The sequence below is a fragment of the Equus quagga genome, chromosome 10 (genome assembly GCF_021613505.1).
Source record: "Equus quagga isolate Etosha38 chromosome 10, UCLA_HA_Equagga_1.0, whole genome shotgun sequence".
Taxonomy (NCBI): Eukaryota; Metazoa; Chordata; class Mammalia; order Perissodactyla; family Equidae; genus Equus; species Equus quagga.
The window spans coordinates 37721882-37738688 of NC_060276.1; the positions used below are offsets into that span (position 1 = coordinate 37721882).

Below are 16807 nucleotides of genomic sequence, written 5' to 3' on the forward strand. Positions count from 1 at the left end.
ATTCAAAAGGATGAAGAATTTGAAACTCTTCCGACAAGAATTATGCCAATGATCAAACAGGCTGTGAGGTATGAAAATTCCCTCCCAGGAATACCTTATCCTTCAAAAGAACTAAAAGAAATGGAAAGAGTTTGCCTTGAAGGAGCTTCTTCTCTCCTTGCTGGCCTTTTTCAAATGTTTATGGGAACAAAGGTATTCAAAAAGCAGGGTCAAGATGGCCTTGGTTCCAGGTGTTCAAGAAAGGTCAAGGCCCCTTGCCCAAGGCCTTGGAACATTTCCTATATATGGTGAGGCGAAGTCCAGGGATGAAGCAGCTCCAGAGTTGGGAAGACAGGTTTTTCCATGGTGTTTTCCCTGGAACACAACTCTTTCCTTCCCTTGAACAGGGCAGGGGCATGGTGTAAGCCAGATTACATGACTTGTCTGCTCCAGTCCCTGCCTTGTCTTCCCATTTCATGCAGAACAAAGCCAAAGTCCTTACAGTGGCTACAACTCTCCCCCTTCCTTACCCTGCTCCACACACTGGTTTCTCCTCTGTTCCCCAAACATGCCACACACACTCCTGCTTTAGGACCTTTGCCCTGGCTCTTCTCTTTCTCCAACACCCTCATGTCCTTCAAGTCTGAGTTTAGATGTCAGCTTCAGTGAGGCCAACATTGGCTATGCTGTTTAAAGTTGCACTCTGCTCTCTGTGCCCAGCATTCCTGATCCTCTTTACCTCGATCCACTTTCTATTCTTCAATAACATTCACCAACTTCTAGTATACTGTACAATTACTTATTTATCCTGTTTATTGCTTATGGTGTGTCTCCTTCCATTAGAATGTAAAACTCCAATGCGCAGGGATTTTTGTCTGTCTTATTCATTGCTGTATATTCAGTGCCTAGAACAGTGCCTGGTGCAGGGTAGACATTTGATAATAAATATTCGTTGAATGAATGAATGAATGAATAATACGCTAGCTCCTGAGGTTATCAAATGAGTGAGCTGCCTTGACCTTGAAGGAGCTCTGCACTCCCTCACAAAATTGGGCTACCTTGTTCTAGGGTGCGAAGATAGCCACTAAAAGTAAAGCAAAGACTTCTAAGGGGCCAAGCTGAGAAAACCCCAATTGGTCCTGATGGGGTTGAAAGGACTCACCCCATATTGGTGTGGTGGTGGAGGGCGAAGAGTGGAGGGTGCAGGAATGCAATGGACAACTGAACTCGAAGAAAAGACAAACTAAAGGTCTTTAGGGACCAGACACGTTCCAAGACATTGAGCTGGAGGGAGAGCATGTCAAGGAAGACCTGCTCTGGACTCAGGAGGGAGCAGCCCAAACCCCTCCAGAGCTAGCAAGAGGGTGCTGTTCCATACACAGAGCACTGAATCTGACTTTGAAGGGGAGGAAGGGGCACTGGGGGCAGGTGGGCCTTGGGAGAACAAGAAAGACCTGTGTATGAAAACACTCTAAACCAAGAGGGGTTGAAGATTATGGAGGCAAACATGGACCAGACGACACAAGACAGAGAGAGAGAGACAGCACATGGTTCCATTCGGGGGGGAGACAGACAACGTCCCCCAAACTGAGATTAGCCCATAGAATTTAGAGCCTTCACCTCTATCCTCTCATTCCTTATCATCAAGTCTATGCAACAGGGCCTGTAGGTGGTATGTGTGTGTGTGCAGGTGGTGGGAGTCTGGGGTAGGGGAATGTGTACGGTGTATGGAACCACATGGCACATGTGGGTGTGGGCATGTATGTAGTGTGGTGTGTGTGTGTGGTACGTAGTGTGCATGGAATGCATATGGGTGTATGTGGTATGCCGTGTGCATGGTGTGTGTGTGGGTTATATGGCATGTGTGGTATTTGGTGGCATAGTGTGTGTGTAGTATGTGGTGTGCATGGTGTGGGTGTGTGTGGTATGTGGTGAGTGCACATGGTGTGTGTATAGGCTGTGTGGTATGTGGTGTATGTGTGTGTGGTATGTGGTGGCATAGTGTGTATGTGGTACATGGTACACGTGGTATCTGTGGTATGTGGTGGCATAGTGTGTGTGTGTGTGTGGTATTTGGTGCTCATGGTGTGTGTGGGGTGTGTAGCATGTGGTGTGCATGGTGTGTGTGTGTGGTGTGTAGCATGTGGTGTGCATGGTGTGTGTAGGGGTAAGGGAGGGGAAAAGTCAATGTGATTACTCCCACATATAGATAGTAGTGGTCCCCCTGACACTTCTTTCTCTCACCTGCCCCCAACTTGGGAGGGCACTAAATGGTCACACACATCATGAGCAAAATCCACAATGGCAGGTTCCCTTCCTCAACCCACTGTCTAGGGATTCGATTTTCTCCTTGTGATTTTTTGGAGGGGCAGGGAGGTGGGAAACAATGTCTTGCTCATATCGATCGTGCTTATCTCTCAGTGTTCTTTTAATGGCTTGTTTGGTTCTCATTGGTCACTTGGTCTGTCCCACTGCACAGTAAGTCAAAAACCAAGGGGCTTGGGTGAGGGGAGTAGTTGGGTGGAGGGAGATGAGGTGAGCTCTGGTAGAAGGCTGTTCTCTGTGTCTCTTCACATCACTGGAAAAGGCTAAGCCAGAGTGTGGGAGGCCCCTGGGGTCCCAGAAGGGCTGGCCCTGGAAGGCCTGGGTAGCCAGGAGTTCTGGCTAGGACTGGTCTTCCTCAGAGGGCGCCTCTCTCAGGGCCAGGAAGGACCATGGTAGCCCTATGCCAGAGGTGGGACAGGGGAGGGGGCAGAGCTCAGCTCCTGCCAAGGCCCAAAAGGCCCCTGTTACCTGATGAGTTCTATGAACCTCTCTCTGGGGGCTTCACTCACGTCCTCCTCATTAATAGCCACAATCTGGTCACCAGTCAGGAGCTTGTCCTCAGAAGGGCCTCCTGCAGAGGAGAGGAGAGAGGCGTGAGGGCTTGGAGCCACGGCTGGGAAAGCACAGGTCTGGGCGGGAGTAATCAGCGCCTGAGGGAGCTGAAGAGAGTGCTGAGGCCTGCAGGAGATGGCGCAGGCTGAGTGGCACCAATGGTAGGATGCTTTTTGAGCTCTGTGCCACTGCTGCCTATGGCAGATGGAGGGCAGAGGACTGAAGAAAGAGAATGGAATGGACTTCCTTTGGCTGGGAGTGGTGGGGTAGCAAAGGCCTGGCACTCAAACAAGGATAATGAGTGCTTTCCTGGCTTGGATCTAAAGAGGAACACAGGCTTCCATTTCACCAAGAGGGATATGCTTAGGTCCAATGAATGACTTCTAGACTACTAGAGGTGGTACAGGTGATGGGAAGAGGGGGAGGGATCTTCTTTTCTTTGCTTTTTTTTTTTTTTTTTGCTGAGGAAGATTCACCCTGAGCTAACCACCACTGCCAATCTTCCTCTTTTTGTATGTGAGCCACCGCCACAGGATGGCCACTGACAGACAAGTGGTGTAGGTCCAGACCGGGGAACGGGGCTTGGGTTGCTGAAGCAGACTGTGCTGAACTTAACCACTAAGCCACCAGGGCTGGCCCAGGAATCTCCTTACTTGAACATTATTCATACTCACTGGCCTAGAATGATTTAGGCACTCACTTGCCTGGAGACAGGAGGATGAACTAAAATACCTAAAGGGTTTATTTTCTTTTAAGTGTGAGATGTTACTCTCCAATAAATGAAGGAAACAAGGCACAGACCCCAAATCACGGGCAGTCAGAAATTTGCTTTCTCCTTCCCATCTCTACTGTCGAGGTTAAGCAAGCAGGCCTGTTAGAGGGCCTTATCTGCTTGGTTGGGGTAAAGAGTGGGGAAGAGGGGTGCCACAGGCTATGCCGCCTCTAGTGTTTAGCAAAGACCTTCTCGGAGAAAAGCTTTTCAGAGACTCAGGGAGAGTAAGAAGTCAGACCCAGCCTAACTCGAACTCAAAAGAAGTGTTTACTGACATGTCCCACTCTCAAACCAGCCTGGACTCTTGTTTGTGTCCACTTTAAAGGGCCAGATCCCAACTGCTTCCTCTCTCTACAAAGAAGGGTGCTGCGCAAATTCCAAAAACATGAACAAAAACAAAGCAATTATGTCACTTGAGCACAGCTCAATGGCTCTGGAGCATGGAGCCTGTGTGCTGAGAGTGGATACGCCAGCTCAGCCTGCAGGATTCACCATTCCAACTGCAAAGGCCCTCCACCCACTTGGTCAAGTCTCCTGACAGCACAGTGACTTCAGGAGGAGAGAGTGTGGTGGTGAAGAGCCCACTCTTTGCAGCCAGCCAGACCTGGACTCTAATCTCAAATCTGCAAGACACTAGTTGTGTGACCTTGGATGAGAAACATTGGATCTCTCTTTCCTCATCTGTAAAATGGGATAATAATGGTACCTATGCATCATAAGACTGTTGGGAGGACAAAAGAGAAGATGAATGTACAACACTTAAAACAGTTGATTGATGTTGGTAAGAATTTGATAAATGGTACCCATTATATCCTCCAAGGGACAATTACTTCAACTCATTTCATTCCTTCTACCTCCTTCTGCCGAAAATGCCAATCTTCTAGGTAGAGGCCACTCTATCTATTCCTTTCCTTCTCTCTCTCTCTCTCCCTTCCTTCCTTTTAATGGAAAAAGGCCTCCTGGAACTCAACCTCCTTCACGGGCCTTGGCTCTCTGATGGCAGTGGAAATATCAATCAACTCCTGTTTTCACGGAATGGCTTGCTGGCTTGCTCAACCATAACTGCTCCTCTACAGGATACTTCTTGTCTTGTCTTATGATCTCAAAAACAAGTTCTTTGCATTTGGGAGCCACCTGTGTCGGAAGGAGCTTTGCAGATCAGCCCAAGTCTTTATAGAGCTGTGCCTGCCAGCCCCTTGGCATTCTGTGGCTCTTGCCTGGGGCTTTTCTTCTCTCTACTCCTCCAAATCCTTCCTTTTCATTCTCATACCACTTGAAGCGGCCCTGTGAATTCTGTCTCCTTTGAAGTTAAGGCAGGGTCTCCTGGTGGTCTGTTACTAAGTTTTATCTGGTCCTTCTTTCCCAGGACAAATTAGATTTCTGATCAGAGACTCAAAAACCTTTTGCCAAACTGCATGACTGACTCAGGAGCCTTAGGTCAGCCATGAACTCTTGTACTGAATTGTTTTTTTCTCTATGCTCTGTAGTTGAAGAGAGAGCTTACAAAAATCTTTTTCTTTTCCTTTGAGGATTGCAAAATTCATCAAATTTCTGCTAGACCAGTTTGTACTCCGGCTGCTCCTCTTGACTGAGCGAGAAACTGCTGTAAACATCTAAAGCCTCAGGCCCAGCAAGTCAGGAATAAAGCTCCTTTCTGTCTGTCTTTTCTGTCAATGCCTAGCAGATTTGGAACAAAACAGTGCTTAGGCCCTTTCTCATCTCATTCATGATGGCAGGCTCTCACAGTTCAGGTGGAGCTTTTGCTTGGTCCATCCCACACGGTCCCATTCAAGCCCTGCTTCCCCTGCATAACATCAGACAGGCCCTGATGCAAATCCTGGCCTCTGCTGCTTTCTAGCTAAGAGACCCTGAACAAGTCATTTCTTTTCCTCTATGCCTCAGTTTCCTCATTTGTAAAATGGGAATTATATTATTTACTTTGCAGGCTTGGCTGTGAGGCTTAAACAAGATGATGTAAAGCACACAGTTGATGCTTAATCAATGACAGCTGTTATTACTGCCGCTGCAGCATTCAGAGATTTTATTCTCCTCTCCCCTCCTCACCCACCTACGGTCTGTATCCTGATTCCAGTCTTCAATGGCTGACCTATCTCATGAGTATGGACCAGTCTCCACAGCCTGATGGTTAGATTCCTGGGGACAGGAACTGTGTCTTGTACTTTCCTACAACCTTGCTGGGCTTAGAGTAGGCAATCTATAAATACTTGTTGAACTGATTTGTATAGGTATTTCTCGTCCAAGGCAGTATGGCTCTTCTATGAAGGTTCTGTGCAAAGGGGAGCTCTATTAAGGCCCAGTCCCTACTAAACCATCAACTGCAGCCTCTGTCCAGGGCCCCAAGCAGCCTCAATGGTTTGCGTCGATCAGTCTTAAAAAGACCAGCTCCCTCACACAGTTAGTGGCTGGCAAGTCTTCACCCACTCTTCATGAATTCCTTGGCAACACAGTGTACTCAGGAGCTCTGCTCTTTGTGAAGACGTGTGGGTGTCAGGGGATAGGAGCCAGAGCCATGGGGACACTCTGAGGGACACCTACCTGGCCTCACAGATCGCACCACCACAGGCCTCTCACTGCCAGCCACGAAGCCAAAGCCATATATAGGGTCCCGATGAATGGTCACTTGTCGCAGTGTCTCTGCTGGCAGCTGCTCACATTCCATATCATTTGCGCTCTCTTCCTGCATCACATGACTGGGGGGTGGGGAAGATGGGAGCAAAACAAGACGCAAAGGCAACTAAGCCTCAGAACCAGCTTGGAGGGACACCGATTAGGGTGCTGGCTATGGCACCTGGGAGTTCACACATTTAGCTTCCTCCATCTTCTGGAACCAGCAGAGGTGATGATCGCCTCATATTTTAGATTGGAGAAAGAGGAGTCTGGAAAGGAGAAGCCACTTGTCCATAGGGCCAGAGTCAAGAGAGGAAACTGGTGCCACAGAGCTTGACATTAGAGTCAGTCCCTTCCTCCAAGATATTGGGACTCGAGAAGCCTAAATGCAAATACAGGCTTATTTGAAGGTTAATTGGTATCACCCATTGAATTGGCTGTTTACTCCCTAAGGGAAACTGAAACTTTGAGGGAAGGGACCACAAAACAGGTAAGTAAGTGGGGAAGAAATGTGAAATCATTTCAGAATTTGGAGCACCTTCATGAAGTCCTTGTGCAATTTAAAATTTTAATATCCTTTAGGTTATATATAAAAATAAAATATTTAGATGACATACATAAACAAATGGGCTAATGTTGAGGACCATGACCTTACACAATTGTACATAATGCCAATTTATTTCTATTAATGGGACAACTGGAAAATGGCTCCTGTGGGTAAGAAGAGGAGCTGCATCCTGAGGCTGCCAGCAGACTTGAACCCCAGATGAACTGGGAGAAGAGAAATCACTGCCCCAATACCTGGGAAAGATACCTAATGCCCACAATTTAAGTTACTGAAGCTTAGGAATTACGCAATGAGTTTATAAAGGTTCTACAGCAAGGGTAGAGGATGAGACACACTGCAGGCACGGATGGGTCTGAGCACAGTATTCGAATGAAGAGCCCTGAGGGGTGAGGGGTGAGGGCGTGGGGACCCTGGGGCTTCTGAGGGCACTGGGTGCCAGAGGCAAGGAAGGAGGTGAAGAGGGGAATGAATGGTCAACTGGCCGGGCAACACAGGTGGAGGTGGAAGAGAGGGGACCAGAGCCAAGGGACCCAGAGCCTTAGCTCCCTGACTTACCACTCTACCCCCAAGCTTTCTGGCCTAATAAATGGGGTTGAGTTTCCTAGCCTCTGTGTGTGTATTCTCAAAAATCAAGGCTCCAGGCAGGGCCCCTCTGAACAAGATACACAGGGCCGGGAGCTAATTAGTCAAACTAGTATAAGGTTTATAAAAGAAGTGGGAGGTTCTGACACTCTGAGAGCTGAGAGTGATTGCTGACTAGCTAAGAATACCAAATTCCTCAGTAGCAAATGGTTTCAAGCAATTACGTTGTTTATGAGGACACAAATTCAGTAATTAGAGAGGAGCTTTAGGACTATTTATGGGGGGGCTGGTAAGATTTAGAGTAATTGTATAAAAGAGAAATTCATAGTCTTGGTCTTCTCTCTCTCACAGAAGAACTTGGGAAGGAAGATAGACCATGGCTGATTTGAATCCAGCCACATCAACTCTGGCTGTACTCAAGCTGTCTTGGGATCTGTCTGTCACCCCTTAGGGAGGCAGAAGGGGCTGCTAGGACAAGGTCAAGTCTTCTGAAGATGAATTCAGAAACCGGCTCCTTCCCTTCCACACTGGTAAGACAAATGGCCACTCTTCAATGGAAAGTTACTCAGAAGCTGGAAATGGCTGGCTGGTGTCCTGGACAGGTACCTTCCCAGGACAGGGGCTCGGTGAGGGTGGCCTCAGGCTGGCACCTCTCTCATTTCTGCTCCTGGTGGAAGGCAGGAGCTTGGCCTTGAAGGGAGCCAGAGAACATCTTCCTACAGCTGCTGTCTTGCCTCACCCCTGGGGCTGCTTCCGAAATGAGCCCATTGCCTCCTGTCATCCGACCTCATGGGCACTAAAAGGGCCTCTTCTTGGGATGAAACCAGCTCATTTCCGACATGGGCACCAGCCGGGGCAGGCTGGAGGATGAGAGCCTGTTGGGCTTGCAGCCTATAGTTTTGGGAGCAGGAACACAGGCAAAGGAGATACAGACACCCGTGGAAGCCCTCAGGACGCCGTCCTGCACTCAGGAACCCCTGGCCACTAGAGCCTCGGTTTTGCCACCTTTTTCTTTTTCAGAAGCTGGGGACACTTTGGTCTCTACTAGGCCTTGAGGCACCACCAATACTGATGAAAATAAACACTCCTGGAGCCTGAGGAATCAAGGGGCTAAATGCCTTTTGTGACACGAGTTTCCTGCTTTACTGTTGTGACCATGCTAATCCATCAACAAGTATTTATCGAGTGACTACTCAAACAGTCAGCTTTGGGGAACACAAGAGAAGTTTCAGATCTCTGTCCTCAAGGATCTTCCAGTCTAGCAAGGGGAGAAGAGACAAGTGTACACTGAACAAGAGAATTAGAGTGGTAACTGAAAATAGTGCATGAAGTCCATAATTAAGGTCCAATTGTGTGTTCAGAGAAGGGGATGGAGGAGCTGGAGAGGGCTCCATGGAGGAGGTGGGAATTGTGCTAGACAGCCAGGAAAGGGCAGTGATGAGACGAGAGACAAGAAGCCAAGCTCTGTCCATGGGGGCTCCCATCTTTTCACAGGGGACCCAGTTATTTCTCCCACAGCCACAGGCATATCTCCAGGTCTAACTGGAGCACATTTGTCTCTGAGTTGTCCCTATCTGAGTTGGACTATCTGTCCCTAACTAGAGCCTCCCCCAGTTCTGCAGGCAGCCCTTTCTTTACACTGCCTGGTCCTTCCCAGGTATCTATTGTCAGGGAAGAAATACCTCCATTAACAGATCAGAAGGCCATTGTACAATGCAAATAGAAATTGTCTCTTCCCTCCTGGGGTTTGCATCTTTCAGTGTCTGCAGTTTGGTCCCTCTGAAATTTGCTAAGTGCCTGGAGTCTTGGGAGTGACACCAAAGGCAAGCAGTGACAGATGACAGGAACTCAGCTGTCCATGGGTCACATGACTGCCCTCCTAAGGGAAATAGGCAATCTGACTTTGAAAGATGTTTGGATTCTGATCCCTCCAAACAGGGCAACCCTGAACAAAATTGTGAAGCAGCCAAAGCTTATGGTCTTCCCCCAACACTCAGCTTTGTTTCTGGGATCTGTTATGTTCTTCTGTTTTTTGCCCCAAAGCACTCAATGCCTTTATTCTACCCCCTTCCTACCCAAGGCTTCCAAAGGTATCCCCTTATTCTGTGCCAGGCTTGCCGTCACTAGTCAGTGACCCAGGTAAAGGCCTAGCCCTTCTCTTCTGTCTAATGATAACAACACTTTACAGTCATGTGTTCTTTTCATTTTTACACCCATTACCTCATCTGAGAAAAGGTGCTTTCACATCCATTATCTCTTCATAGTGTCTAAATGTCCTGCCAAATAGGCTAGGTGACTGCTCCTTCTCCATTCCAGCCTTCAAGGTGGGCAATGAATAAGTGACCCAGAGAGGCTAAACACATTAGCAGCCCAGCTGGAGCCAAATCTCTTGGACAGGGCCCACAATCCCAGGACCCCCACCTACACCCGCTCAGGGTCCTAGACCCTCTGGCTGTTCAGTCTTCCTTGCAGGGCTGCCACAACCCAGCAGCCAGCAGCACTCCGCGTCCTGGCTGAGTCTGGATGGCCGGCCCCCATCCTAATTAACCTGTCTCTGATCCCATTCACTCAGCGTTGTTGGGAGAATGGAATGAGATCATGGCTACAGAAGCACTTTGGAAGGTTAAACCTATCACAAAGATGTAGAGGTGGCGATATTACTGGTAGTATTATTCGCTGGGTGGCAAAAGGAGCAGAGAACGGGAGCTGAAGATAAACTTCGCCTGCTTTGCACAATCCAGGCCCTTCCCTCGTCAACTTCTTGACTCTAAGAGGCAGCCCCACAATGCACTGTCCCCTCATTTTCCAGGCAGCTCTTCCCCTGACCCAATGATAAGATGACCCAGCTCCCTGTGGACGCCCTGACTCCAGTCCTTCTGTGGGCTAAACTGATCCCCCCCTTGCTGTGCAAGGAGGGACTGGTAGCTGGGGCTCATGCTGACAACTGTTGCTAGGCAGGACGTGGCTAAAGGACAAGTGAACTGAGAAGAATATGGATTGGTTCTGAGCTGATGCTCTCTCCCTTGCACTTTTGGGCAGGAAGATAGAAACGTAACAGCTAGACTGCCAGGCATCAGCTTTTAGTTCTCCATCCCTCCTTGCCTTTGGCTCCTTTTTCTTTACACTTGGTTGGCTCCTTGGAGAGTCTTGTCACTCCCCTCACAACTGGCAGGATTTGGAGCCATGTGGAGCTAATTAGCCCTCTGATTCCAATCACAGGAGCCTGACTCTTCTGGAAGCTCCAGAGATCCAGCATGGCAGCTGGGCCCCCAGGAGACGCCATCTTCTCCTGGTAGCGGGGATGGGAGCCCCATCCTCAGGGCTCTGAAGTGGCTGCTCTGGGTGCCCTCTTGTAAGGAGCTTCAACACAAATCCTTCTTCCTCACTTCGGCTAGCTGCCCCTTACTCTGGCAGTGCTGCTCAAACTTGAATGTGCACATGAATCACCTGGGGGTGTTGCTACAATGATTCTGATGCCGTGGGTCTGAAGTAAGGTCTGAGATTCTAGCAAATTCCAGGACAGCGCCCATGCTGCTGATCCACAGGCCACACTTTGAGAAGCAAGGATCTAAAAGAACGCTATTCTCAGACAATGGGAAGGCCACAATCAGGTGGGAGGACTGAGGTGCTTTTATTCCATTGGGTTATGGCATTGAAGGCCCCAGTTAAAACAAAAATGCTGTCTTGGAGAAAGGGCACACAAAGTCACGCAAACAAAGGACTCACTGGCTGATCAGATTTACCCCAGGAGAGAACAGGGAGGGTTACAAACAGATGTGAAATAAGACAGGTAAGGCTGCATTAGTGAAGAGGGGAGAAAGATCTGGACAGATTGGCATGACTTATTCCTACTGAAGAGTTTGCTCAGCAAAAGGACAGTCTGAGGACTCACAACATCTGGGAGTAAGGCGAGGAAGATGATGACAGAGAGGACAGTGCAGAAAACAATAGCTGCCATTTACTGAGGACTCATTATGGCCAGGCACTGTCCACATATTACCTCACTCAAGCCTCATAGCACCCTCAGGAGAAGGCATTATTATTTCCATTTTACAGATAAGAAAACTGAGATTTGGGAAGAAAGATTACGTAACTTGCTCCAAGACATACACCTGTATACTCTGTGGTGCAACCACAACGTTAACCAAGGTCTGACCGATTCTAGAACCAATTTTCCTACACGATTTTTGCCCAGCACCTGTGGACCAAGCAGTTGCCCATTAGGCTATGAGTAGACCCAGTGGGAGAATTCCGCAGACTGCTCCTTCGCAAGCAAACTGAGCGCTGCTGCAGTGCTCTCTATCAGAGCAGTCTCCCTTGAGTCATCATACCAGAGGGCACATAGCGGAGACTCCAGCCCCAGGACTGACCTCCTACACATCTCCAAGGCCACCCTCCCATATGGGAGACTCAGCCCATAAGGCCTCACATGCCTGTTAACTTCAGTCACCACCAGAGAGAAGTCCACTTGCCTCTGGTCATTCTTCAGAACCTAGACTCTCATCCCCACAGTGGTCTGTTCATACCCTAATGCTACCCTTCTCTTCCCTTCAAACCCTTCCCCTGTCCCTCTGGAACTCTCAGTCAACAGCAAGCTGCCCTATATCCTTAACTGATTCTCTGAGAGTTCCCTTCACCTTCTTTCCCAATGGAGGCCTGGTTTATTCCTTGAGGACATCACTTGCTAATCAGCCCTGTGGAAGCCGCTTTTATTTTCCCTCTCAATTCTCAAGACCTTCCATAGGTGTCCTCCTTGCTTGCCAATGCCGCCTCCGGGCCATTAGTCCTTCTGCAAAAAAAATCCAGCTCTTTTGAGGAACATGCCTGCCACCAAACTCTTATCACTCCTTCTCCCTCCTCATTGTTATCTAGACTTCCTGGGTAGTCTCCACATTCACTGAGGACTTTAGTTCCCAGTCACATGTCACCTTCCCCTCTATCCCACCCAACTCTTCCATTTTATTGTGGTAAAATATTCATAACATAAAATTTACCATTTTAACCATTTTTAAGTGTACAGTTCAGTGGCATTACGTACATTCACACTTTGTACAACCATCACCACCATCCATCTCCAGAACTGTTTCATCAGCCCAAACTGAAGCTCTGTACCCATTAAACACTAACTTCCCCTACCCGCTCCCCCAGTCCCTAGCAACCACTATTTTACTTTTTGTCTCCATGAATTTGACTATTCTGGGAACCTTGCATAAGTGAAATCATACAAAATTTGTCCTGACTGGCTCGTTTCACTTAGCATAAGGTCATCAAGGTTCATCCATGTTGTAGCATATTGCATAATTCCCTTCCTTTTTAAGTTTGAATAATATTCCATCGTATATATGCACCACATTTTATATGTCGATGGACACTTAGGTTGTTTCCACCTTTTGGCTATTGTGAATAATGCTGCTATGAACATGGGTGTACAAATATTTGTTTGAGTCCCTGATTTCACTTCTTTTGGATATATACCCAGAAGTGGAATTGCTGGATCATATGTAATTCTATGCAGTAGCTGCACCATTTTATATTCTTAACTGCAATGCACAAGAGTTATTTCTCCACATTCTTGCCAACACTTGTTAGTGTTTTCTATTTTTTGGATAATAGTCATCCTAATGGGTGTGCTCTCTCCAGTTCTTGATATCATCATTGGTGAATTCAACATCCACATGGTGATGATGGCCTCCAACAACTGCTCCTTCACTTCACTCAGTCACTCCATTGTCACATTGATGACGACTTTGGGTCATCATCAGATATTGCACCACCTCCCGATCTCCCTTGCCAACATCTCACTCTACTTCCCCATCTATCCTGCTAGTTTACCTTCACAAGGACTCCCACTGCAGGAATAATCAGAACGCATCATGATCACCTACTCACTTCCCACTTGATATCCATTTTACTGGGAGTCTCTTCCCCCATTCTTTGCAGAGCCAAATCTTCATCCTCCAGGTCTTGGCTTAAATGTCACTTCAGAGAGGCCTTCCCCAAGCCTTTCCTCTAAGTATTCACTTTCTTACTCTCCTTCAAGTTCCTTCTTATCTTCACTTCCCTTCATGTCCAGGTTACAGCTCCTGATCTACCATTATGATCATTCTCTTGCAAATACCTTCAACTCCCTTACTTCCTCTTCCTCTGCTATACTTGCCTTGAAAAACCTCACTCCTTGATGAACTCAACCATATACGTTCTCCACACCTGCATCCCAGTAGCTGAAGGCAACTGGAGAAAAACCACATAACTGAGTAGATGACTTTCACTTTATATTCACGGTCTCAAACCTGGTATAGGCCCTCAACGCTGTCTGGCCACCACTTTCTCACTCTCTAACATGACTATTTCATAGCTCCTCCTCTCTCCTCAACCTTCCTCACCTCCCCATTTGCCCCAGCAAGTCTCAGCTGGTGATCTTATTGCATATGCTGAGAAAACAAAAGCCATCAAACGAGAGCTCCCTCACCTTACCACCAGCAAATCTACACCCACCCTGCCTGCATCTGTACCCGTGATTCCCTTTTCCCTCCTATTAAGATGGAGGATGTTTCTTTTCTTCTATCAATGACAGAGCTCTTCATTTATGCTCTGGTACCATCCCCTCTCATCTTCTCATTTTGCTCCTTTGGGCATTCACTCTCTTCCCTAAGTCATCAGTCTCTCCATCTCTCCAGAACCATGCTAGCACGCTGATAGAAACCATCTATCTTTAAGAAAACAAACAGAAACCACGCCCCTCAACTCCAAAATCCTTGCTCTCCTTCACACCAAAACTGCTCAAGAATTTTCCACACACATTGTCTCCACTTCTTCATCTCCTACTTGCTCCTCAATCCACTATAATTGGGCTTCCACATGTATCACTCCACAGGTTCGCTCTTATTAGGGTCACCAATGCCATTCATTGTTATCTCTCAGTCCTCATCTTGCTCAACCTCTCACTGGCTTTGGACAGGGTTGACCACTTCCTCTTTCTTGGAACGCTCTCTCTTTGGCTTCTGTGACTATCTCCTGACTCTCCAATGACTTCTCTACCCACTATTTCTTAGTCTCCTTTGTGGGCTTCTCCTCCTTTACTTTACCACCAGATATTGCAGTTCTTCCCAACTCAGTTTCAGGCTTTCTCTTCTCTCTTTCCTGAGGTGATATCATCAGACCCCTGGCTTTAAATACAAGCTATATGCAGACAACTCCCAAATTTGCATTCTACCCACACCTCTTCTGTGAGCTCCCAAATTCCTATATTCCAGCCATCTATTCTGGCATCTCCACTTCTACATCTCACAGGAATCTCAAACTTAACATGTCCAAAACTGAACTCTTGATTTTTTCCCCTCAAGCCTAGCCCTCCCTCAGCCTTCCTCATCTCAGTACATGGCACCATCATCTCTTCAATGACTCAAGCCAGAAACCTCAGAGTCTTTCTTGAGTCCTATCCCTCCCTTTCCCTCACTACCCACATCTAATCCCTCAATAAGTCTTCACAGGTGTTCCTTCAAAATCTGACCAACATTTTCCGTCTCCATGGCTATCACCCAGTTCAAACCACCATCATCTGTCCCCTGGATTGCTGCAGCAGCCTCCATTCTGCTCTCCCTGTGCCGCTGCTGCCCCCTTCTAAGTCTTGTCTCTACAGATTTTGCAAAAGTCCAAGTCAGATCCTGTCACTCCCCTGCTTAAAACCCTGCAGACGTTTCCCACTGCAAGTGAATAGCATCCAAACTCCTTTTCCATGGCCTACTAGGCCCTAGGTGATCTCCTGCCCTCCTTGCCAAACCCCTCTGACACTACTCTTACTATGCCTTGTACAGTCTGGCTCCTCTGACCTCCTTTCAGTTTCCGAACACATCAAGTTCTTTGCCACCTCAAGGCCTTCCCATTTGGTATTCCTTTCTCCCTGGAAACCTCTTTCTCTATTCTTCACTTGGCTGATCTTTCATCCTTCAGGTCTCCACTTAAATATCACCTCCTCCCGGAGGTCTTCCCTGAGAACTCTGCCCTGGTTATCCCTATTACCGCAACCTGTTCATTTCCTTCGTGAGACTCATCACGATATGTAATTATATATTCATTTATGTGATTATTTGGCTGTAAACCCCATAAGACTATTGACTATGTGTCTTTTGTCCAAGAGTGTATCTCCACCACCTAGTATGGCACCTGGCACATAGTAGGTGCTTAATAAATATTTTCAAAATGGCTCAATGGAAGCACAGATAGGAGTGATTTTGAGGCATACAGATTAGAATCCTCTGGCCATTCCATGCTATTCATTATCAAATGCCTACTGGTTCTGTCTCCACCCGTAAAAGACAGGTTTCTGGATGGGGAGTGTGGTCTGTGGGAGAAACCCCTCAACATCTCTGGCCAAAGACAAAGTTAAGGAGAGAATGAAGTGAAAGGAAGAGTACAAGGAAGGCTACAACCTAAGAAGAAATGGGAGGCAGAATGGCTCCAGTCCTTTTAGGGATAGCAGGGTGGGCAATCTAAAGGCTATTCCTTCTCAGGGAAAAAAAAAATGTTTCTTTAAAGGGCAAACAACTCTTCTTTCAGAATGGCCAAAGGCCCTGGGGGTGGGCAGGGTGACTTTGGGTAGTCCTTCCCGCTCCTAAGAGTCTCTGGGTAGACAATCTGGTTACTTTCCAAGGGCTGCCTCTCTCTTTCCCTTGAGGTCTTCATGGCCCTGCAATTCCTCCTCAGCTGAGCTTGGAGAGGCATCTTCTGGAAAACCTGCTGGTGTCTGGATTTGTTTTCTGGTTATCCAAACAGTTGCTTTTCCTCAGTGGGCTGGAATAGAGACACCTGTCACCTGTTCTAGCAGGTCACGAGGGAGCAGGTAGAGAGACCAAAACCTTTTGTCCTTCCACAGATACCTGGGAACCTGGAGTCACCTCAAAAAAAGATCAATTCTATGATGCTTCTGAGAGGACACTACAGAGGACCCTCTTGGCGGGCCCCCCCTCCTCCTACTTCTCCCCTCAGGGGCTACCCATCCAATAGACTCAGACATATTGTCTAATAGGCCCAGACACACTCCTAAACCCTCCCTGCTGGGGCTGCCAGCCTGGTGACAGATGTGAGGGCTGTGCCAGATGTGAGGCTGATGCCATATGGCACTGTGGGTCACAAGGTCTGAAGCTGCTGCCACTGAGCTGTGGCAGAGTTAGTGAGGAGATCCTTGCATTTTAGCCCCGACTCACCTGTCACTGGCAGACGCAGTGAGGGGGAACTGGAGCAATGAAATATTCACAGGAGCTTGAAGGAGTTGTCATGTCACTCCAAAGATCCCTGGGCACCCCAGCCCCCACCTTCCATGTACCATACCAAGTATTTCGGAGGAAGGCAGAGACAGAGCTTGACTGAGCCAGAGGGGGAGAGATAAGGAATGGAGGGGAAGA

The 16807-nt window shown here is 47.8% G+C and overlaps 1 protein-coding gene across 1 annotated transcript in view; it reads right to left on the reverse strand.

Annotated features, from left to right (window-relative positions):
- FRMPD3 (FERM and PDZ domain containing 3) overlaps positions 1-16807 on the reverse strand; it is a 76228-nt gene that overhangs the window by 53654 nt on the left and 5767 nt on the right. Inside the window, exons 2-3 of the mRNA XM_046672727.1 lie at positions 6185-6339; positions 2773-2875 (exon numbers count right to left, since the gene is read on the reverse strand). Of these exons, the coding sequence (XP_046528683.1) occupies positions 2773-2875; positions 6185-6332 (251 nt within the window). The 5' untranslated portion in view covers positions 6333-6339. The remainder of the gene's footprint in view (positions 1-2772; positions 2876-6184; positions 6340-16807) is intronic.